Source organism: Coffea arabica, chromosome 8e, assembly GCF_036785885.1.
Source record: "Coffea arabica cultivar ET-39 chromosome 8e, Coffea Arabica ET-39 HiFi, whole genome shotgun sequence".
Taxonomy (NCBI): Eukaryota; Viridiplantae; Streptophyta; class Magnoliopsida; order Gentianales; family Rubiaceae; genus Coffea; species Coffea arabica.
Window position 1 is genome coordinate 1,219,105 of NC_092324.1, and position 25,182 is coordinate 1,244,286.

Below are 25,182 nucleotides of genomic sequence, written 5' to 3' on the forward strand. Positions count from 1 at the left end.
AGATGCCTGCAGCACAGAGTAGTTATTCCCTGCAAAAACAGTGATAACATTGAATGAAAAACAGTACAATTACTTGATCAGTCATAGAACAAGTACTTTCTCAGGCAACAAAAGACATGGCTGGAGAAACTACCAAAAACCATTCTGTAAAACAATGCTGATTAAAATACAACAGAAAAACCTTTGATGAAAGTTTAGAAACACATCACTGTGCAACAATTTTAAAACATAGAACAAGTTTCATGTCACTATCAGAGTATACTCAATGACAAAGTGCAGCAAGTTTCAAAAGCTATCAGAAGAAAGGTCGCTGGAGGTCCCAAACAAAAGGCGACAGCATCAACAACTGATGAGAGATGCAGCAGCGAAAGGTCTTTTGGCTAATCCCTGTGCTCAACATAATTGAAGTTTGCAAATACATTTGATTCCTTTGGCTGGTGAATAACATTCTCAAAGATATCATTCAGCATTTTGTTGTCAAGCATTCCTTCCAAGATTTTGTCCTCGAAAACAGATGAGATTCTGGACTTGATCCTTTGCCTGTCTCGAGAAGAAAATACCAACTCAGACAAGCGATCTTTGTTAGCCTGTTGAGCATACTTTTCAACCTCCAAGGTCCCAGAGGTTATCAAATGATAAACATAGACAAACTTCTTTTGGCCAAGCCTATATGCTCTGCTTATTGCTTGCCTTTCAACTGCAGGATTCCAAACGACGTCTAACAGAACAACTCTTGAAGCCCCACTAAGATTTATTCCTTCAGAACAAGCTTTTGTGGACGCAAAAAGAACTTTCACCTTACCGGAGGGATCATTCAGAGAACTAATTGATGACTGGCGATTCTTCTCGTCACGTTTTCCATCCATATACAGCACTTCTATGCCTTCCCTCCACTTTAACTGATCTATCAACTGCTGCATTATGAATCTCAAAGGGTGAATAAATTCACTGAAAACTATAACCTTCTCATGCGATGCATCACATAATCGGATGAGCTCAATGGCAAATTTCGTCTTTACTCCAGCATAAGGACTGCATTCAAGTACCCGTAGTCTGTCTTTGTCGCCAGAGAAGCGTTTGCTGAAAGCAGCTAATGAGGGGTGGACAGAAATGAGTGACACCAAATGTACTTGGTCAAACCTGCTCCGATCATCCGATATAAGCTGAAGAATGCCCTTCTGCTCATCAGTTGGTCGCAAAATAACAAGTGTGTCCTTCAGACCAGGGAGACTCTCTTCTAGTATAGAACCTTTGTGTACATGTACAAAGGGATCTATCATGGCTTTAAGCTCCTCTACTGCGTTGCCAGAGTTCTTATCAATGGCATTGGTCAAGGAAACCCATCTCTCTTTCTCCACATTGCTCTTCCGCTGCCATCTTCTGCTGCGACTCTCAGAGTTCATTGAACCAGAAAGCTTTGGGTTTACCAGGCAAAGAGTATTATACAACTCCTCGAAGTTATTCTGAAAAGGAGTTCCAGAGAGGATTATCTTTCTTTTTGTCTTAACTCCTGTCAAAACCTTCCAGACAAGACTCTGTTGATTGCGAGGCGTGTGCCCTTCGTCAAGAACCACAAGACCAGGCAGTTGAAGAAAGATTTCCTTAAGTTTTTCATCGCTTCCTTTTCCCTTCTGTCCACTAGCAATCTGCTCAAACAACTTGTAGCTGATTCCTAGAACACTTTTCTCCTTTGTCCACGAGTACAGCTTTGTCATTCGGCTTCCTACTCTCCGAAGAAATTCTGCATCAGTTTTGAGTTCGTTTCCTGACAAATCCTTGCTATTAAAGTTATGAAAAGGAATTCTATATCCCCATTTTCGGAACTCATTTTCCCAGGTGAGCAGCATGCTTGTAGGAGCTATAATCACGGGTCGGCACATTGGATACATTTTCAACAGAGACAGAATAAAAACAATTGTCAAGCAGGTCTTCCCGGTGCCAGGGGCATGTGATATTATGGCTCCTCTTCCATCATCAGAAAGTTCAGTTTTCAGCTTCTCGATGCAGGTTTCTCCTACTATGTTTTTCCACAAGAAGACAAATCCATCCAGCTGATGACTATACATTGACATCCTAATGTGATCTGGAATAAGATCCAGTACAGAGCCTTCAGCATCAACGGAGGTGTAATAGTTTCCAGAGCCTGGGTCATCAAGATGAAGCTCATGAATACCAAAGCATTCACCTCTGCGAAGGTCAACCCAATCCCGTCTTCGTGGAGTCTCCTTTTTCTGCAGGCAATAGCAATTTAGATAAAATTTAAAAAATAACTGGGAATGCAAGTAACAACATGAAGTTCTGGTAATTTCGTAAAGTCCCATTTCGCTACACAACTCAGCCCAGATTATTCAGCTCTTTGCTAGTAAAAATGATGCTAAGGTGGCCACTACCATTAAGTATGGTGCTTGTTTTTGGTTCTCTGATAGGAAATTAAGAGGTGCTGCTGCTTTAAAACATGATACTCCTTATTTTCTGCCTATTGTAGATTTTGACAATTAGGTAGATCCGAAACCTGATTCTTCAGGATTCTACACTACCAGATCAACCATGAAAAAGTTTCAATCTCAGTCTAATAGTTATCAAGGTATATAGTTGTCTGTGGAAAGAAATATATGCTTAAACATTCCTGTATCTCAAGGTTGACATGATGGTTCAAAGTCTCGGCCGAGACTGAGACGACTAGGCCGAGTCGTCATCGGAACGGATATCTCCGATACGATATCGAGATGAAATGACTCCGAGATACTTGACTCGTCGAGAACTCGGTCAAAAAATCTCTGATACAGATAGTCTAGGCCAATTCAGCCCGAGTCATCCCGAATCAACTCGTAAATTTACATTTTACAGATTTTATTTTGCTAATTTTTTATTATTTTTGTTGAGCATATTTTTGAATATTATTCATAGTTTTTAGAATATTAAATGCTTCAAAATTTGCGTCTCACCGAGACAGTGACCGATATGTCAAGACCGATATGGAACGGTTTGGACCGCGACTGTAACTGTGAACCATGCATGTGAGTGGACAGTAAGTACTAAAGATAGGCTACTGTTTCGGGGTATGCCTGTTGAACATGGTTGTGGTCCTATGAATCTCTGAGCATACACTCTTGTCCGTACTCTCTAAGAACCATGGTTCAAAGTATCGGTCACGGTCCGGATCGTTTCACATCGATCTCGGCGAGACGTAAAATTTGAAACATTTAATATTCTAAAAATTGTGAATAATATTTAAAAACATGCTAAACAAAAAAAATAAAAAAAAATTAGCAAAAGAAAATGTGTAAAATATAAATTTGCAATTTGACTCGGGATGACTCAGACCGATTCGGCTGAGACTGTCTGTATCAGAGATTTCTCGGCCGATTTCTCACCGATGATGATTTGACCTAGTCGTCTCGGTCTCGGTTGAGACTTTGAATCATGCTAAGAACTGGCTAGATATACAATTGCTAAGAGTTGGTCCATTGAATTGTTATAGGTTGAACAACACTGTGTTAGAAATTCATTTGATAGAAATGTGTGCAGGGTGAGATTTGTTGTTGCAATTTATCCAAAAGTCTGTTGTATCCAGCTTACTATGTTTGCAAGCAAATTTTGCAGGACCTTTGTGGTTTGGTTAGTGGTTGGCTAGGTTTTTCAGTCTAGAGAAAATTTGAGCCTGTGCCTAGACTTGGGCATTTCTCCTAAAGTTTTAGAGTGAGTTCTAGAATAGCCTAGTGTCTGTCATGCACTTAGAACAGAAATTCTTATATCTCTATCTTTGTCAGGGTGTTCCCCCATCTTACATGCTTTCGCTTCTGTTTTGAGCCAATAAAACAAGGAGCTTAGCGAAAAAAAATATATATAGGAATATGAAGTTCATTCATTTAAGTTCATCTATAAGGAGCATATATAAAGGAAGGGAATTCAAGTAAGAATATAAATGCAAATGACAAGTTGGAATACATACCAGTGTAGGAAATATGTCCTTCATCTCCTTATGCACAATTTGACAACATCTGCATACGATTCCAATTGGTTCTTCAAGAATCAGCTGATGTTTCCCTGAGAGACATAATTCTGCTTGGCACTTGGCCGTTGCAGTGACATGATGAGTGCCATCCTGATGATCAACAACAGAAGAACACAAAATCTTCTCACATGAGTTTCAATTTGGAGAATCGGATGATTAAAAAGAGTAAAACATGCATGATAAGAAGAAAACTCGATCAATGTTCTTGTGCTAGGAATGAAACCCAGAAATTTAAAATCCAAAAGGTGTGGAAACTAAAAACATCATTGGAAATTGACAGCGAAGCCAGCAAAAAATATCAGGAACATTATTTGGACGATGCAAATCTAAGACAAATGGTAAATTTCACCAGAAGGGTGAAAAACTTAGGAGGTTTCTTATGACACAAATAGCACACAGAAAATACTTTTATGTCTTTCTGTCTAATGACTGAGATCTCGCAAAGAACTAGATGGGAGTATCTGTATGTGATTGTGAATACAATTATGAAATTTCTAGAACAAATTTACGTAATACAACGATGACGAAAAACAAATCAAACAATCCAAAATATTGTACAGTTTGGAAATTGAAAACATGTCTTACAATCCAAATATTGTAAAGTTATTGTACAAGAGCGGAGAAAATTGCCTACTTCCGCATAATCCAAATTTTCATGCATGGACAAGTTAAAATATCAGAGTAAAACTAGTATTTTAAATTTCATTAACTCCTTTTTCTTGCAGCAGAACTGAAACCATACAGTCAACAAAACTATAACAATTTGAAAATAACCATATATGATCTTGTTCACCATAGATTATTAGATAATAACTGAGAAAGAAACAAATATTAGATGACCAACATGAGATGATACCTACTGCATGTTTCCAAAGCATTTCAAAGTTCTAAGGCATCAACTTCACTATTCCGGGGAAGAAGTCAAAACGTTAGCAGATTGACTAAAATCTCCAAAATCAGCCGACAGACAAATAATGGATCTAACAAAAGGAATACGGCAGCAGCATAATAATGAGCTATCTTTCTAAACATTACCAGCAGTAACGTATTGAAGAAACAATTTTTTGTTTCTCTTGGATTAGTTAAACTGTTCAACCTGTCATGGAAACTATGTAGATACTTATGTAACTCCAAATCCAGAAATCACAATGTAGTAATCAGAGAATGTCAAATCTCTCATAATTAACAGAGCAGCATTACCTTGGAATTGGATGATTCAGTAAAGTCAGAATCTGGTAATGTAAGGCATATTTCCATCTCAGTAAAAAGATTATCAATTTCTTTTTGCCAGTCTTCTTTCTCCGGTGGGGTTAGATCCTCGTCATCAAATCTGAATTTTAATGGCAGTGTATTAGTAGGACCATTGTCTTCAAAAGAAAATGGATTTTCCTTTGTCTGCTCATCATCCTTCAGCATGGACCCCAGAAGAATATTCATGTAATCCACGTCTCTTTCTCTTCTCTTACAGGGTTTAGATATTCTACTGCCTTCCTTTTTCTTCTTTGGCACCTGATCTGATGAATCAGAACTTTCACTCTTAGAAACATGAAGGCAGCGCTTTCTTGATGTTCCGAGTCTTGGTTCCTGTTTTCTGGACTTTGGACTTGGTAGTTGAATGAAGCCATCATCTTTTCCTATCCCTCCTTCAAGGTTATCCTCACTACAATAACCCCAATGGTTTGTATGATCAGAATCATCAGTATCCTCTTCAGAGCTAGAGGATTGTGAGTCGAGAGCATCAAGATTCTTAATTAGAAGACCTTTTCCCTTGTCCTGAGCTCGATTCCCTAAAGGTTCACTCTCCATGGTCATCCTTTCATTTGTCGCATTTCCATCACTTCTACCCCTCTTTCTTCCAGATGGAAAATGCTTCCTACCCTTGACATAATTACATCTCAAGTTTCGGGGGATATCTTCTTCAGTTATAAGCACGACATCGCTTCCACTTCCACCATCATTATTCTTTCCCTTGTAAACAGTGTCTCTCCTCCTCCTCCTCCTCCTCCTCATCCTATCTAATTCCTTCAATTTCACTTCTTCCACCACTTCCTCTTCCCCCAAAATCCTAACATCACTTCCACTGCTCTCATCATCATAAAAAATCTTTTTAGCAGTTCCTTTCCTCTTTCTATTGAACATCTTCCGGTGTACATTTTCTCCCTCTTGCTCTTCATCACTGCTACTGCTGCTAATTATAATCATTTCTTCATCCCTCTTTTTCCCTTCAATAGCGTTCATTTCTTGAGAACCATGGGCTCCCTCACTTTCCCCTTTCTTCTCCAACTTGTGCTTTATTTGAGCTTTTGTCCTCTTCACTACAGTGCTTCTCTTTTCTTCCATATTACCTGAAAATAAAGAAAGCAAAGATTATAAACCCAAATAGCAATACATAGAAAACCAGAAACTACCATTGCTTGGTAAAAGCGACAATGATCAGGTAAACCAATGATAGACCTACAGACCTCCCAGAAAAAGAAACAAATTATGCAGAAGCTTAACTATAGCTGCACTATAAACTTCAACTCTAGCTAAATAGCCCTTACCATCAGGGTCTAGGAACACTATTCTAAAAGGTGCAGGGGACAAGTCATCTGCACAAACAACAAAAATAAGAGAAATTCTTTGCGTTCTAGCTCAGCAAACCTCATCCTAACTCCAGCTTATACTAGAAAACTTTGATTGTCAACCATGAAAACAAAATTTTCACTCAACAAAGCATTGAATTCCATACAAACACATAGTTATACACAGTAACAATACTTTAAAGATCAAAAATACTATTTTGGAGAAAAGAAAAACAAAGCTTTAATGCCTCCTTATATTAAAGAAGGTTGTCCACTTTTAATGATCCTCTTCATAAACTTACCATTACACCTATAAATAATTGTTTAGTTCAATCATCTACTAGCTAAAAAATCTTAGACCAGATTTGCCAACAGATAAAGATAAAAGATAAAAATATCTTAGACCCAAAGGAGAAACATGCTCTCAAAATTCGATACAGCTTCATAGTGACTTGTGCATCATGGAAGTAAATATTGTGAAAATCGATCTTTTCGGGGGAATTAATTGTCTTTTTCAGAACCAGAGTACTTCACAGGCAAGCATTTGACCTGAAAGCGAAAACCCATGACAAAAATGTTAACCAAGATCTACTTTGTTCTTTTCTATGATAGCCCATTGATATTGATAAGATCAATCTACTTGCCCTGATGACTTTCCATTGCAGATGAAGCCAATAACAAACTAGCATTTGGAAGCAATACATGGCCCTTTTGCATCTACTAGCTCAATAATCTTAGACCAGATTTCTCAAGAAATAAAAATGAAAAATGACAAACATATCCTACACTGCTGAGTATTGACGTACCTTATTTCTGATATGACGTGAAAAAGGCCTGAACACAGGCTTTCTGAGCACGGGAAAATTAAGCACCGTCTTCCAAGTTAGCCAAGTAGTTAAAGTATCTGCCCCAAGAGCCAAGAAAACATTCAGCAACTTTAAATGCGTGTCTTTTAAACCACAAAGTATTCAAAATAAATTGTGTAACAAATTGTTTATCGTTTTAATAACAAAATAAAAGGTTCACTGCCACTAATGCAGAAGCTTTCTGAGATCACATGGAAGTAGACTAGCTATGCATTTAATCCTCTATAGATTTTAGGAATCTAAACAACCAAAACCAAGGAAATCTTTCTCAAAGAATATAGAAAAAAAAGTACTATAGAAACCAAGACAATAGTAAACAAAAATCCCAGAAAATCATCTGGTAGATAATGGCAATATAAATGCAAAATAGGACAGAACATAGAAAAATCTCTTGATTCCAAAAAATGACATGCTAAAAGTACACACTATAAAGGGTATGTGACATGGAGATAATATCCCTTATTTCTGACGAGCAACATACATATTTGTGGAAACAAGTACCAAAAGTATAATTTTCTCAACCTATTAGTACTGTACATACACAATTGTAAGCAGAACAAGTTGAAAGCAACTTTCTACAGATATGATCCAGCATTATGATGAAAAACTTGTGTTCCGCCTTAATAATAGTTTTAAAAAAAGTCTACAGCTGTCCATGTCAAAACATTGTTCAATGTCTCCATAGAGTAGCCTTCAAACAAAAGCACTAATTGTAATAAATTTCTTAAAACCCAAACTTTCCAAGAGATTCGAAAAGTCCCCTTGTGAAACAAATAAATGGCATGGAATGAATTCTGTTTGATCATCATCTTTGGCCTTGCTTACATAATGCTACTTGGTGCTAGAAACCATCTATCTTCCAAGTTGTCATTGTCTCCTTTCCTCGTTTCCTAAATTTCTTTTCCATTCATAAACATTGATCTTCATCACAAAGTCCAAATTTTATCATACGATTTGAGATTCTTCAATCTTCCATAGTTGACTATCTTGTTCTAAAAATATTTTGACCTTGTCCTAGTAGTACTATTCATAGTGAATTCTTGTTTCCTTTATATGTAGTTTCTCTTAAGGGGTTCTCTTCTTTTATTTGTTTTCCACTTTCTTGTTTCTTTCCTGCTTAACTTTATTCACTTCAATATTGTTGAAGTGGAATATTGGAGGGAAAGGATTTGATTTTCATCCGTATTGTTCAAATTTGGAGCTATCCAATATTGCATTTGTAGATGATTTGTTTCTAATATCAGCAGTTATTGAGCATTCTTTTTGTTTGGTCAGAGACACGATTGCTGAATTTCGAAGTTTATCTGGTTTGAAGCCTAATCTTCATGAGAGTAGTGTGTATGTAGCTGGTGAGAGTGATGAAGTGCGACAGCAACTGTGCAACACATTAGAGATGCCAAAGGGTGAACTACTAGTTAAATACTTAGGTTCGTCTCTTTTTTCAACAAAACTCAGCTATAAGGACTACCAACCTGTTTCTATGAAGATGCAGCAGAGGGTACAAAGTTGGGCAGCAAAAAAGCTTACCTATGGAGGTCGGTTGCAGCTTATCTTATCTATCCTTAGTGGTATCTACCTCCGTTGGACTGGTGTTTTTATACTACCCAAAGCAGTACTTAAAAGGATTGACAACATGTTATCCTCATTTCTATGGTCTGGTGAAATTAAATCACGTTATGTAGCAAAAGTAAAGTGGGAAGATGTCTATAAACCAAAGAAGAATGGTGGACTAGGACTGCAGAACATAGCCAACTGGAATAAGTGTCTGATCCTTAAGTTCATTTGGAATCTATGTCAGAAAAATGATACTTTATGGGTTAAATGGATACACTTTGTGATACTGAAAGGACATAGTCTTTGGGAAGTAAAAATTCTTGTTGATTGTTCATGGTGTTGGAGAAAGTTGTTACAACGTAGGCATCTTGCTCAGCCATGGATTAAAATTGACATTGGTAATGGTAAGAGCACTTTTTCTTGTTTTGATAATTGGCATGCACTTGGGCTTTTATATTTAAGATATCCCGAATCTTTATATAAAAATTTAGGATTATCTGTTAACTCTAAGATAAGTGATCCAGTGAATGATAGAACGCGGTCCTAGCCCAAAGGAAGAAGGTTTAATGCAATAGTGCAAGAGTTTCAAGAGTCTATTCCCAATTCTATGTTGCAGCAAATGCATAGAGAGGATCATGTGAAGTGGATTGTATGTGGTTTAGGTGTTTTTCTGTTAAATCTGCTTTGAAGAAACTTTATCAGGCAGATAGAAAAGTGAAGTGGCATTCAGGAAAAGTTTTTGTTCCCAACTATGCGTTTATACTGTGGTTGATTTTAAAGCAAAAGTTGATGACTAAAGATAGACTTACCATGTGAGGTGTGACTGATATACTTCATAGATGTGTGTTATGCGATCAAGACACTGAATATCTTAAACACTGAATATGGGATAAAGTGCAAAAATTGTGCTTGCTATATATGGGGTGCTTACCTTGGGAACAGGAAATGGATTGGTGGTGTCACCATGGTGGTTCAAACTCCTTTGTTACTAAGATTAGAAGATTATCTCTTACTATCATTGTATAGTATGTATCTTTGGCAGGAGAGGAATAGAAGGATTTTACAACATGTTGCTACAAGTACTGGACAACTTCTTACAGCTATCACTAAAGTTGTCCAAATTGTGGTTGTTTCATGGCCTAAAGCTCCTCGGATTCAAGAGAATTAGCAGTTGATGATCGATTGGGAATTGTGAATAGAGTGTGAGATGTAATAGTTGCAGTAGTAGCTATAGATAGACAAACTTATGTATAGTGGCGATCCACAGACTACAATGACCACTTATTATTGCAGATTGCAGAATGTTGTGTGTATATTTTGTGTATATATTTGGGCTATAATTGCTTGAAGATAGGAGTTGTTTTTGATAGTTATTCTCTAGTAATTGTTTTTGGTAGTTGAGGAAGAGTAGGGATTGATTACTTTTTGGTAGTTGCAGTAGATTAGGGATCAATTTCCTTTTTCGGTTTCCTTTTGATTGTATATATTTTGGACCTAAGGGTCATGAATAGACAGAAAACATTTCTCAAAAGATTCCCTTTCATGGTATCAGAGCCATGGACGACGATACGAAGAAAAAGAATATTGAAGGAAGAAAACTTGTCTCACTATACATCTTGATCTCGAACGACAATCTTGGAAATATTATCACCCAGGTACAATTGAAAGGGGACAACTACGACGAATGGGTTTGAGCGATGCGAACCGCGTTGAGAGCCAAGAAGAAGTGTGGCTTTATTGATGGAACGGTGAAACAACCTGATGATGATTCTCCCGATCTGGAGGATTGGTGGACTGTGAATTCAATGGCGGTATCATGGATTCTCAATACAATAGAACCAACTATACGATCTACCATAACTTATATAGAGATCACAAAGGATTTGTGGGAAGATATCCAAGAGAGCTTGTCTATTGCTAACAAGCCTCGAGTTCAACAGATCAAAGGGGTACTTGCGGAGTGGAAACGGCGAGGACTTCCAATTGTGACCTATTATGGAAGGTTGAAGCACTTATGGAAAGAATTTGCAAACTATGATCAGATTCCAACATGTCAATGTGGAAGATGCATGTGCAATCTCTCAGTCCAATTTGACAAGAAGCGCGAGGAAGAAAAAGTCCATCAATTCTTGATGGGTTTGGACGACACGATGTATGGAACGATTCGTTCCAACATTCTAAGCACTGAACCACTACCTAGCATCAGTAAGGCATACTCGTTGATATGTCACGAGGAGCGTGTCCGAAACATGTCAAAAGAAAAGGAGGGATGTGGGGAGCCCATCAGCTTTGTCGTTCATGCCAACATAGGAGGCGGGAGACTTAGAACTAGGACAAAAGATAAGCCTGCATTATGCTCATACTGCAACCGTGGCGGACATGATGCTGAAAACTGTTTTTAACTTATCGGATATCCTGATTGGTGGGGTGATTGGCCCAAAGAGATTGGATGCAGGTCAGGACGTGGACGCGGGAACCAGAATTCAGGACGGGGACGTAGGAGTGCACCTAAAGCTAACACTACTCAGACGGTTAGTCAATCCTCCTTGTCGGCAGAGGTTGCAGAAGGGGAACATGCGGTGCATAGATTGATAAGTAGTGAACAGTGGGCAGCCTTTCTAAGTTTGCTGAATCCTTGCAAATCGGGTACCAGTGAGAAATTGTCTGGTAAGAATTGTTTGAACTGGATAATTGATTCAGGCGCCTCCCACCATATGACGGGAAGTTTAGCATATATGACTAATTTAAAAGAATTATTAGGATGTGCAGTGGGGTTGCCCGATGGCAACCAAATAATAGCCTTAAAAGAAGGGTTAGTTCGTTTGGACGAACATATAAAGTCGAAAAATGTGCTTTACGTCCCAAACTTGAATTGCAATTCAATTTCAGTGTCGCAATTGCTTGATGAATTGAATTGTTTTATCCTGTTCACTGAAAAATTATGTGTTAGACAAGACCCTGTTTCGAGGATGGTGATTGGAGTAGGTGAACGATGCAAAGGGCTTTACTACCTCAAGTCTATGGCAGACATTAAGGCATGTAATGCAAATCGTCTAGATACCAATGACCTGTGGCATAGAAGAATGGGACATCCATCTATGAAACTAGTAGAGTTACTTTTTAATGTTAATTCTGGTGGTAATAGTTTAGTTAAAGAAAAATCATGTGATATTTGTTTAAGGGCCAAGCAGACTAGAGCAGCGTTCTATTCTAGTGAAAATCAAGCAAATGAGATTTTTGAGATGATTCATTGTGATCTATGGGGACCTTATCGAACTCCTGCTTCGTGTGGTGCATCATATTTTTTAACCATTGTTGATGATTTTTCAAGAGTTATGTGGATTTATTTGTTAATGGTTAAATCTGAAGTGGAACACATACTACAAAATTTCTTTGTTATGATCAAACGTCAATACAACAGGGATGTGAAAATTGTTAGAAGTGATAATGGCAAGGAATTCACCTGTTTGAATAATTATTTTGCTGAAAATGGGATGATCTATCAGACTTCATGTGTGAGAACACCTCAGCAAAATGGACGTGTTGAGAGGAAACACCGTCATATTCTGAATGTAGCTAGAGCACTGTGATTCCAAGCAAATCTTCCCATTAAATTTTGGGGAGAATGTATGCTAACCGCAGGATATTTAATAAATTGGACTCCATCCAAACTCCTGGGGAATAAGACGCCTTACAAATGTTTGTTCGGCAAACCACCCAGTTACAAGCATATTCGAATTTTTGGGTGTCTGTGCCATGCTCGAGACTTGAATCGAGACAAGGATAAATTTGCAAGCAAGAGTCAGCGTTGTTTGTTTGTGGGATATCCTTTTGGTAAGAAGGGATGGAGATTGTATGATCTTGATACTGGTGAATACTTTGTTTCGCGAGATGTGGTATTTTCAGAGAATGAGTTTCCATATGATGGTGCACCAGATGCACCGCGAGGTGTTTCGAGGTTAAATTTTTTTGAAGCCTCTGATCGCACCAAAAAGGAAGTGGTTGATGAAAGAGTAGACATTCTAATAGTGGATATTCCAAGTGAAGTATCAGAAATCACAAACCGGGTTCACAGTGAAGAGAATAACGAAGAAAGGGGGCACCACAAGTGAAGAGATTGGGACGGTTGATGAACAACTTGGGCGAGATCATTGAATAAAGCGCTCATCTAGTCGTTTGATAGATTATGTGACATATACAGCTAGATGCGTAAGCCCTTCTGCATGCTCTCCCAAATCAATTCCATCCCTATGTACTCCTTATCCTATATTGCATTATGTGAATTGTGATTAATTTTTTATGTGTCACCGATCTTTCTTAGTAGCGGTAACAACTGGTAGAGAGCCAACCTTCTATGGTGAAACAGTGAAGGACTCTTAATGGAGATAAGTTATGGCAAGTGAAATTGAGGCGCTTGAGAAAAATGGGACATGGACGGTGGAAGATCTACCACCGGGGAAGAAAGCGATCTGTAGCAAATGGGTATACAAAATCAAATATAATTCTGACGGAACAATCGAGCGGTATAAGGCACGTTTGGTGATTCTTGGAAACAATCAGGTCGAGGGGATTGACTACAATGAGACGTTTGCTCCTGTTGCAAAAATGGTAACCGTTCAAACTTTCTTGTCTGTGATAGCAGCGAAGGACTGGGAACTCCACCAAATGGACGTTCACAATGCATTTTTACATGGAGACTTAGTAGAGGAAGTTATATGAAGATGCCTCCTAGTTTTACAGCTCCCCAGCCAGGAAACGTATGTCGATTGTGAAAGTCTTTTTACGGGTTGCGACAAGCTCCAAGGTGTTAGTTCTCTAAACTCACTAATACCTTGCAGCGGTATGGCTTTACTCAATCTTATTCTGATTGTTCATTGTTTACTCTGAATTAAAACAACATACAAATATGTATCCTGGTGTATGTTGATGATTTTGTGATTGGGCGAAATAATGGTGTTGCAATTCAGAAATTCAAGAAATAGTTATGTCAGTGCTTTCATATGAAAGATTTGGGAGTATTGAAATATTTCTTGGATATGGAAGTTGCCAGAAATAAGAATGGCATTTTTCTTTGTCAATGTAAGTATGCGTTGGATCTTATTACTGAATCTGGGTTATTGGGTTCCAAACCAACTGATTTTCCGATAGAGCAGAATCATCGCTTGGCAATGGCAGAGAGCATGCTATTGACAGACCCAGAAAAGTATAGACGGTTAGGCGGACGATTGATCTATTTGACACTTACGTGACCTGAGTTGTCCTATGATGTGCATGTTCTTGCTCAGTTTATGCAAAAGCCAAAAGAAGAACATTGGGAAGCGGCTTTGCGCATGGTTCGTTACTTGAAAGGTAGACCTAGGCAAGGTATATTTCTCCAATCGGACTGCAACCTGCAGTTGCGCGCATACTGTAATTCTGATTGGGCAAGTTATCCATTAACTCATTGTTCACTCACTGGATATTTTGTTTTGTTGGGAAACTCACCTATTTCCTGAAAAACTAAGAAGCAACATACCGTGTCTAGGTCATTTGCTGAAACGGAATATCGATCTATGGCTACCATGATTTGTAAATTAAAATGGTTGAAAGGGTTGCTGGCTTCTCTAGAGGTAATGCATTCTGGACCTATGAAACTTTATTGTGACAGTCAAGCAGCCATGCATATTGCGGCAAATCCGGTGTTTCATGAACAACCAAATCATATAGAAGTTGACAGTCATTTTGTGTGCAGTGAAATTCAAAATGGAAATATAGAAACTGCATATGTGCGCAGTTCAGAACAATTAGCCGACATTTTCACCAAGGCGCTTGGAAAACAACAGTTCGAGTATCTTCTTTGCAAGTTGGGCGTTCGAGATCTCCACGCACTAACTTGAGGGGGTTATTGCAGATTGCAGAATGTTGTGTGTATATATTTGGGTTGTAATTGCGTGAAGATAGGAGTTATTTTTGGTAGTTATTCTCTAATAATTATTTTTGGTAGTTGAGGAAGAGTAGGGATTGATTACTTTTTGGTAGTTGCAGTAGATTAGGGATCAATTTCCTTTTCCAGTTTCCTTTTGATTGTATATATTTTGGGCCTGAGGGTCATGAATAGACAGAAAATCTGTGTTTTAAACTCGGAACGGACCGACCGGTCCGATCGATCGAACCGGGAACCACCCAAGTGTCCGGTCCGAGTTACTCCAAAAAATCGGATGTAATAAAACTCGGTCAACCCCAGTCAAAAATCGGGTTTAACAAACCGGATGAACCGGTTTGTTATCAAAGAGTTTGATTGCTCTAAATGATTTCATTCCAAGTCAAACTTTAGTCTGACAACGGATCCATAATGTAGGTGTTGGACATAAGTCCTATTCATGTGAAAGCTCTCTGTCGACGTGGAATGGCCCACATGACAGCTGGAGATTTTGAGGACGCAAGAAATGATTTTAACGAGGTAATCCCGTCATCTATTTATATTGTTATCGCCTCGCGTCTGAAAAAAAAAACATGAAACCCCACCACGGCACCAACTCCTCTTGTTTTGATTGCACCTAGGCCACGAATATTTGTACGATAGCAGCCTTCTTAATTGAAACAGATACCTGACATGGCATGCGCAGCAGAGTTGGAGACCTCCGCCTCAGTTCTGTAGCCCAATTTTTTTTTGAAAGGTCAAAACATTTTCAATATTATATTTTGGCCCCTATGTTGTTAAAAATTATTAATATATTTCAAATATTTCATACTTTATAAATGTTGTCCTAAAGTTTGGTGTTATCTTTCAATCAAATCCATAATTTTAATTCTAAACTTGTTAATGTTCATTGAATAATATAAATTGCTACTTAATCATTTTAATTTCTTTGTATTTTCTTGTTAAATATATTTGAAATATCAAATATATATGAATATACATTTATTAATATTAACATGTTCTTAAGTATTTTACATACAATATTTTAATTTTTAAATAATTTTTATTTATGACGTCTCCAGTTCAACCCCGATCAAACCCGGTCGAACCCATTGACCCCTGACCTTTGAACTCAACCGAGCCGATGCCCGATCCGAGTCTGAAAACATAGCAGAAAACCTTTTCCAAAAGATTCCTTTTCACTTATACCAATGCTAGACCAGGAGACCACTCCACAAAAAGAACAAATCTTGCAGAACCTCCACACAAACAACAAAAATAAAAGAATTCCTTGCCTTAGTTTTAACTCAGTAAGCCTCGTATTAACTTCTGCTTATGCCAAAATATTTAATTATTAACCATGATATCAAAATTTTCAATCCAGAAAGCATTGAAGTCTACGCATACATACATAGAATAACAATGCATTAAAGAACAAAGATACAATGCTGAAAGAAAAAAATGCTTAATGCAGCCCTAGACTAAAGGAGATTATCTACTTTTAATGATCCTCTTCAAATAGTAACAGTTACCTTCACACCCATAAATAATTGGTTAGTTCAATCATTTACTAGCTCGACAATCTTAGACGAGATTCTAACAAATAAAGTTTTTAATAAAAAAATTCATATCCTACACTATTTTCATCTTCGAATAGCAAGCATAAACAACCACTAATAACCTTTCCTTGGTAAAAAGAGACAACGATTATCTAATCCAAGAATAGACCTACAGACCACAGTCCATGAAAAAAAACAAATCATGTAGAATCTTTGTTATAATTGCATTATAAATTTCATTTCTATCTACATAGCCTTTACTATCATGTTCTAATAACACTATTGTACAAAGTGCAAAGATAAATCATTTGCACAAATAATAAAATAGAACCAATTCTAAGCATTAGTTCCAACTCAATAAACCTCGTACTAACTCCAGCATATACTAGAAAATGCTAATATCAACCATGAACCTAAATTTTTAGTTCACAAGAATTATATACCACGCAAACAACTGGAGACAGCAAAATACTTCAAAGAACAAATATATATTTGACCAGACATTGCTTTATTGCAGTCATAAGTAAAGGAGATTGTCCAACTTTAATGATCATTCTTCATACAATTATAACCATAAAAACTAGTCAGTTCAATCATCTACAAGCTCAGCAATCCTAGACCAAATCCTAGTCAAACATTGCTTTATTGCAGTCATAAGTAAAGGAGATTGTCCAACTTTAATGATCCTTCTTCATACAATTATAACCATAAAAACTAGTCAGTTCAATCATCTACAAGCTCAGCAATCCTAGACCAAATTTCTATAGGTAAAGATACAAATCGAAAATTTAGTCATAAACTAGTGATCTTTACTGACCAACAATAACAAGAGTATTATGTACCTTACGAGGCGAGAAAGAAACAAGTTTTGAGAATTGCTAATACCAATTTTGTCTATACAGGAAAATTAAAGGTACCTGTCCAAAGGACCAAAAGAACATTTAGCAACTTTTAAAGCATGTCACTTAAACCACAAAATTATTTGAAACACACTGCATAGTGTATTCTCCATTAAATGAGAGAAATAAAAGGATTAATGCATCCAACAAGAGATCTTTCCAAGACCACACGAAATCAAACTAGCTATGCGTTTAGTCCTCTGTAGATTTTGCGAATCAAAGTCTACCAAAATCCAGCAAAAGTTTTCAAAAGAAGCAAGAAAGTACTCAGGAGAACATGCGACTAAACCAAAAAACACAAAAAACCATCTCTGAAATGATGGAGATATAAATTCAAAATAGGAAAGAACTTAAAAAATCTCTTGGTTCAAAAATATATCATGTGCACAAAGGTACACATAAAAAAGGTATGTAATGTGGAGACGTTATCTCACTTCTTAAGAGGCATGTACATGTTTGTGGAAACAAGTACCAATGGCATATATTTTCAGCTTAATACTATCTTAAACCACAAGCACAAGGTGATCAAGTTGAAAGCAAGATTCTGCAGATACAATCAACTTTATGATAAAGAATTTGTCTTCCACTTTTTTAATGAAAACAATCCACAACTGTCCATGTCAAAACGTGGTCCAATGTCTCCACAGAGTAGTTTTCATACTAATGAAGTAATTGTACTAAAACTCCTAAAATTTGAACTTTCCAAAAGCTCAAAAAATCCCTCTCTCAACCAAAGAAAAAAGGCAAACCAAGAAATGTTATGGAGCAAATTTTCTCTCGTCATTATCTTTGGCTTTGATTACAAAATGTTACATGGTATTGCTAACCATCTATCTATCAGTTTACCTTTGTGTCCATTCCACATTGGTTCAAAGGCTTTTCCATCCATAAACACTATCTTTATCACACTTTTTTAGATACTTCATAAAATTCAATGTTTTTCAATCTTCCATATTTGATTGCCTCATCTTCACAAATTTTTTACCTTATTTTGATAGTATTATTCATGCTAAATTATTGTATTTTTTATGTGCATGTTTTCTTTGAATTGGTTCTCTTTTTTTCTGTCTTCCTCATTCTTGTTGTTTTTCTTGCTTAACTTTATTCACTTCTAGCTCTATCAAAGCTCCCTTGATTCTTTCTCTTCCTCTAGTTCTCCATCCAAATCGAGAGTGCACAAAGCACATACTTATCTGACCAAATTTTTTAGCTCATAAGATATTGAATTCCACATACACATTTTCACACAGTAACAGCACTTTAAAGAACAAATATATTATTTAGAAAAAAAAATTAATGTTGCCATAAATTAAAGAAGATTGTCTAGTTTTAGCAATCCATTTCATACCGTTACAGTTAATACCTATAAATAATTTGTTAATTCAAATTCTACACTAGTTTCAAATCCAAATAGCAAGCATAAAAAATCACATACTACCTTTCCCTCACAACCATGTAGAACCCAAGTTTTAGTTGCATTGTACGCTCCAACTCTAGCCTTTAACGTAAGGCTCTATTAACACTATACTAAAACATGTAATGATGAGTCATCTGCACAAAAACAGAAGTAATAGCAATTCCTTGCCGTAATTCTTACTTAGTAGACCTCATCCTAACTCTAGCTTATACTGAAAAATTTAATTGTTAACCGTGAAACCAAACTTTTGTAGTTCACAAAACATTAAATTCCACACATACACACAGAGTAATAGTACTTCAAAGAACAAAGATTGTTCTTTAATGCGGCCCTATTCTTTAATTAAATTGCCACTATTTTTGTGGGAAAGGGGGAACTTTAATGCGACCCTAAATGAATGGAGATTGTCCACTTTTAATCATCCCTCTTCATACAATTATTATATGTATAAATTGGTTAATTCAATCATCTACTAGTTCAACAATGTTAGACCAGATTTCTCAACAAATAAAGATGAAAAATGAAAATCCTATCCTACACTACCGAGTATTAATGTGCCTTATTTCTAATGAGACGTGAAAGAAGCTTGAACAGAAGCTTTCTAAGCATTGAAAAATTAAGCACTGTCCTACAAGTTAACCAAGTAAAAGTAGTTAACATGCTTGTACTAAGAGCCAAGAAAACATTCAGCAACTTTTGATGCGTGTGTTTTAAACCACCAAGTATTCAAAACAGAATGTGTAACAAATTTTTAATCTTTTTAATAACAAAATAAATGGTTCATTGCCTCTAACACAAAAGCTTTCTAAGATCACACGAAAGTAGACTAAACATGCATTTAGTTCTCTGCAGGTGTTAGGAATCAAAACCACCAAAATCAAGACAAACTTTCTTAAAAAAAAAATAGGGAAAAGGTAGTATAGAAACCAAGACGAAATTAAACACGAAAACTGAAAAAATTATTTGGCAAATAATGTTGATATAAATGCAAAATAGAACGTAGAAAAAATCTCTTGATTCCAAGAAATGTCATGTTTATAAAAGTACACACTATAAAGGGTATGTGACGTGGAGATGCTACTCTCTTGTTTCTGATGAGGCATATACATATTTATGGAAACAACTACCAAAAACATGTTCAGCCTAGTAGTACTACATATACACAATTGTGAGCAGAACACGTTGAAAGCAACTTTCTATCAGGTATGATCCAACATAATGATAAAGAACTTATGTTCCATTTTAATAAAATTAGTTTAAAAAAAAAAAGAAAATCCACAACCGTCCATGTCAAAACATGGTTCAATGCCTCCATAGAGTAGCCTTCAATCAAAGGAACTAATTCTTTTAAATTTCCTAAAACCTTAGAATTTTCAAGAGATTCGAAAAATCCCCCCTCCCCTCCATGAACCAAGCAAAATGGCATGGAACAAATTTTCTTTAATCATTATCTCTGGACTTGCTTACATAATGCTGCTTGGTATTAGAAACCATCTATCTACCAGGTTGCCTTTGTCTTCTTTCCTTATTTCCCGAATTGCTTTTCCGTTCACAAACATTGACCTACATCAGAAAGTCCAAATTTTATAATAAGATTCGAGATTTTTCAATCTTCCACATTTGCCGGCCTCGTTCTAAAAATTGTTTGACCTCGTCGTAGTAGTACTATTCATGGTGAATTGTTATTTTCTTTATATGTAGCTTTCTCTTAAGGGGTTCTCTTCTTTTCTTTGTTTTCCTCTTTCATTTTTTTCCTGCTTAACTTTATTCACTTCATTACTAGAGTGGAATATTCATGAGAGAGGATTTGATTTCATTTTTATTGTTCAAATTTGGAATTATCCGATATTGCATTTGCAGATAATTTGTTAATATCAGCAGCTACTTAGCATTCTTTTTGTTGGTCAAGGACACTATTGCTGAATTTGGAAGTTTATCTGGTTTGAAGCCTAATCTTCATAAGAGTAGCATGTATGTAGCGAGTGTGAGTGATGAAGTAGGACAATAGCTGTGCAACATATTAGAGACGCCAAGGGGTGAACTACCAGTTAAATACTTAGGTTTGCCTCTTATTTCAACAAAACTCAGCTACAAGAATTGCCAACATGTCTTTATAAAGATTCAATAGAGGATATAAAGTTGGGCAACAAAAATGCTTACCTGTGGAGGTCGGTTGCAGCTTATCTTATCTGTCCTTAATGGTATCTACCTCTATTGAACTAGGTTTTCACATTACCCAAAGCAGTACTTAAAAGGATTGACAGCCTGTTATCCTCATTTCCATTGTCTAGTTATACAACAAAAGTAAAGTAAAAAGATGTTTGCAAACCAAAAAAGAGAGGTGGACTTGGAGTGCAGAACATAGCCAACTAGAATAAGTGTCTGTTCCTTAAGCTCGTTCGGAATCTATGTGTAAAAAAAAAAATCTTTCATGGGTTAGACGGATAAACTCTGTGATGCTGAAAGGGAAGTAATGGGAAGTACAAATTCATGCTGATTGTTCATGGTGTTGGAGAAAGTTGTTACACCTTAGGCGCCTTGCACAGCCATGGATTAAAATTGACATTGGTGATAGAAAGAGCACTTGTTTCTAGTTTGATAATTGGCCTGCACTTGGGCTTTTACATTTAAGATATCCTGAATATTTATATAAGAATTTAGGACTGCCTCTTACCTCTAAGGTAAGTGGTCTGATGAAGGATGGAAGGTGGTCCTAACCCAAAGGAATGAGGTTTAATGCAATAGTGCAAGAGTTTCAAGAGTCTACTCCTGATTCTATATTGTAGCAAATGTATAGAGAGAATCATGTGATGTGGATTGCATTTGGTTAATGTGTCTTTTCTGTTAAATCTGCTTTGAAGTAGATTGCATCCAACCCCAAATTATATGAGGTTATTTCAATCATCTATTAGCTCACCAATCTTAGACTAAATTTTTCAACAAATAAAAACAAAAGAATAAAAAGTCAAATCCTACACTAGTTTCAAGTTTGGATAGCAAGCATTAAAACCACAGACTACCTAACAATGATTGCATTTGGTTAATGTATCTTTTCTGTTAAATCTGCTTTGAAGTAGATTGCATCCAACCCCAAATTATATGAGGTTATTTCAATCATCTATTAGCTCACCAATCTTAGACTAAATTTTTCAACGAATAAAAACAAAAGAATAAAAAGTCAAATCCTACACTAGTTTCAAGTTTGGATAGCAAGCATTAAAACCACAGACTACCTAACAATAGCCACTTATACCGATGCTAGATCAGCACCATTCCATAAAAAGAACAAATCATGCAGAACCTCTATACAAACAACAAAAACAAAAGCATTCCTTGCCTTAATTCTAACTCAATAAGCCTCGTACTTAACTCCTAACCAACAATAATGAAAGTATTAACCTCCTTATTTGTCACGAGGCCATAAAGAAGCATGTTTTGAGAACCACTAATACAAATTTTCTCTATACAAGAAAATTAAAAGTACCTACCTAGAGGACCGAAAGAACATTTAGCAACTTTTAATACAAGTCATTTAAAACACAAAATTGTTCAAAACAAACTGCATAGCATAGTCTCCATTAAATAAGAGAGAAAAAGGAGTTTAATACATCTAATAAGAGAATCGAGAATCTTTCCAAGATCACTTGGAAGCAAATTAGTTATGCATTTAATCCTCTATAGATTTTTGGAATCAAAGTCCACCAAAACATAGCAAAAGTTTCCAAAAGAAACAAAAAAAAAGACTACGCAGGAGAACATGCGACTAATCTGACAAATGATAGAGATATAAATGTAAAATAGGAAAGAATTTTGAAAAATCTCTTGATTCAAAAATATTTTTTCAACCCAATACTACTTTAAACCACAAATGTAAGGTGATCAAGTTGAAAGCAAGTTTCTGCACATATGATTAGTTTTATGATAAAAAAATTTGCCTTCCACTTTTTTAATGAAAACAATCCACAACTGTCCATGTCAAAATGTGGTCCAATATCTCCATAGATTAGCCTTTAGACCACGGAATTAATTGGACTAAAACTCCTAAAACTTGAACTTTCCAAGAAACTCGAAAAAGCCTTCTCTGAAGCAAGCAAAAAAGGCAAACTAATAAGTGTCACAGAGCAAATTTTCTCTTGTCATCATCTTTGGCTTTGATTACAATATGTTACATGGTATTGCTAACCATCTATCTACCAGGTTGCCTTTGTGTCCATTCCTTATTGGCTCAAAGGCTTTTCGATTCCTAAACATTATCTTTATCATATTTTTTTTAGATGTTTCATAAAATTCAACATTCTTCAATCTTCCACATTTGACTATCTCATTTTCATGAAATTTTTACCTTGTCTTGATAGTATTATTCATGGTGAATGATTGTATTTTTTATGTGCATGTTTTCTCTGAAGGGTTCTTTTTTGTTTTCTTTCTTCCTTTTTTTTGGTTGCTTATTATGCTTTACTTTATTCACTTGCATCTGCATCAAAGTTCCCTTGATTATTTCTCTTCCTCTAGGTCTCCATCCAAATCGAGAGCGCACAAAGTGCATACTCATCTAACCAAATTTTTTAGCTCACAAGATATTGAATTCCACACACATATTTTTCACACAGTAACAGCACTTTAAAGAACAAAGATATTATTTAGAATAGAAAACTTTAATGTTGCGTTAAATTAAAGGAGAATTGTCTAGTTTAAGTGATCTATTTCATACAGTTACAATTAATACCTATAAATAATTATGTAGTTCAAATTCTACACTAGTTCCAAATCCAAATAGCAAGCATAAAAAACTACAGACTCCTTTTTCCTCGTAAAAGAGACAATGATCATTTGAACCAAGGATAGAACTGTAGAAAATTCCATCAAAAAGAACAACCATGCAAAACCTAAGTTGTAATTGCATTGTACATTTCAACTTTAACATTTAATTCTATCAACGATGAGTCATGTGCACAAAACATAGAAATAATAGCAATTCTTTGCCTTAATTCTTACCCAATAAACCTCGTACTAACTCTAGTTTATGCCAGAAAATTTAATTGTTAACCACGAAACCAAACTTGTCAATTCACAAAGCATTAAATTCCACACACACATACATACAGAGTAATAGTACTTAAAAGAACAAAGATACTATTTTTGTGGGGTGGAGAGAGGGAAGGCCATAAATGAAAGAAGATTGTCCACTTTTAATCATCCCTCTTCATACAATTATACTCATATAAATTGGTCAATTCAATCATCTACTAGCTCAACAATTTTAGACCAGATTTCTCAACAAATAAAAATAAAATATAAAACCTCAAATCCTATGATTGTGAGTTGACGCACCTTACATGAGCAAGTGCAAGACAAGTTTTTCCCGTCCAACAAGTTCTAAGTCTGGGCGATCTGAAAATGAAGGGACTAAATAAACACACCCATAAAACCACTGGCAAATAATAGAGATAAACATGCAGAAAAAGACAAAACGTAGAAAAAAAAAATCTTGGTCCAAAAAAGCCCATATATAGAAAAGTTACACAAAAAAGGATACGTGATATGATTAAGTGTCGTTACTTACGAGGCACCTACATGATGTGGTTAGATATCGTTAATCACGAGGCATCTAGAACATATATAAACAAGTACCAAAAGCATGATCAAGTTGAAAATAAGTTCATGCAAATATGATCCAACTCTAAGATAGTTGCCCTTAACAAGAAAGATGAATAGTTCTTGAATTCTTAATCGAGTACTAAAAAACAAAATTTAATGGAAGAAATCAACTCACAAATTGAGAGGGGGTTTCCATAGGTAATATCGTATAGCTCGATGATAAGAAACAAATAGGTTTTAGTTGAATAGGGGAACTATTTATTCTTCAAGTGCTGAAAGAAGTTAATGCACATGTATGATGTTATAGTTCGATTATAAAAAAAAATAGATTTTGGTTGAATGGGAGAACTGCATAATTTTTAAGTTCAAAAGAAAGGAGTTAATGCGAGAAGATGACAACATTGGTCTTGGGGTAGTTAGACGGCAGTAGATGGGATGAGGATGAATGATGTCAGACAAGACTAATTCATTAACAGCTGAGAAAGTAAGTCCAAAAAGTCTAAAAGATACTTAGAAAAAAGTGGGGCATTAAGGAGGGAACAATTGGAGATAGGGATGGGTACCTTGTAGGGGGTTAATGGGGCGGGGAGTAAAATGCACCCCCCGTGACAAAATAGGGCGGGGGACGGAGGACTATACCCTCGCCCCATCTCCCGTCCCATCCCCCGCTTAAATATATATATATATACATATATATATCTTAATTATATACATAACATATTTAATATTATTAGTTATAAATATAAAATTATGCATATGTAATATAATTAATATTGTTACTAATAATTATATATTTATATTAATACAAATT

The 25,182-nt window shown here is 36.1% G+C and overlaps 2 protein-coding genes across 16 annotated transcripts; one reads left to right on the forward strand and one right to left on the reverse strand.

Moving 5' to 3' along the window:
* Nucleotides 1–142: 142 nt before the first annotated feature.
* LOC113703774 (SNF2 domain-containing protein CLASSY 3-like) lies at nt 143–24,957 on the reverse strand. 15 transcript variants are annotated; one of them, XM_072060691.1, is made up of 7 exons: nt 24,547–24,849; nt 24,110–24,164; nt 17,300–17,374; nt 7,386–7,483; nt 5,216–6,360; nt 3,953–4,105; nt 143–2,231 (listed from the first exon to the last, which is right to left on the reverse strand). In XM_072060691.1, the coding sequence occupies exons 5-7, from the start codon at nt 6,353–6,355 to the stop codon at nt 381–383; spliced, it is 3,144 nt and encodes a 1,047-aa protein (XP_071916792.1). In that variant the 5' UTR covers nt 6,356–6,360; nt 7,386–7,483; nt 17,300–17,374; nt 24,110–24,164; nt 24,547–24,849; the 3' UTR covers nt 143–380. The 15 variants fall into 15 exon arrangements, with proteins under 15 accessions (XP_071916792.1, XP_071916788.1, XP_071916791.1 ...); XM_072060687.1 differs by having other exon boundaries at nt 24,105–24,164; XM_072060690.1 differs by having other exon boundaries at nt 24,105–24,179.
* On the forward strand, nt 10,697–11,401 carry LOC140012989 (uncharacterized). The gene has a single exon (XM_072061822.1). It carries the CDS (start codon nt 10,697–10,699, stop codon nt 11,399–11,401), a length of 705 nt encoding a protein of 234 aa, XP_071917923.1.
* Nucleotides 24,958–25,182: the final 225 nt, after the last annotated feature.

What these genes read in the sequence shown, in the direction of transcription:
- LOC113703774 (XM_072060689.1), bottom strand. Translation starts at nt 6,355, where the DNA reads ATGGAAGAAAAGAGAAGCACTGTAGTGAAGAGGACAAAAGCTCAAATA. An exon ending in CTGAATCATCCAATTCCAAG is followed by an intron (nt 4,106 to 5,215) that starts GTAATGCTGCTC and finishes GTTGATCATCAG; the next exon opens with GATGGCACTCATCATGTCAC. An exon ending in AGGACATATTTCCTACACTG is followed by an intron (nt 2,232 to 3,952) that starts GTATGTATTCCA and finishes TATTGCCTGCAG; the next exon opens with AAAAAGGAGACTCCACGAAG.
- LOC140012989 (XM_072061822.1), top strand. Translation starts at nt 10,697, where the DNA reads ATGCGAACCGCGTTGAGAGCCAAGAAGAAGTGTGGCTTTATTGATGGA.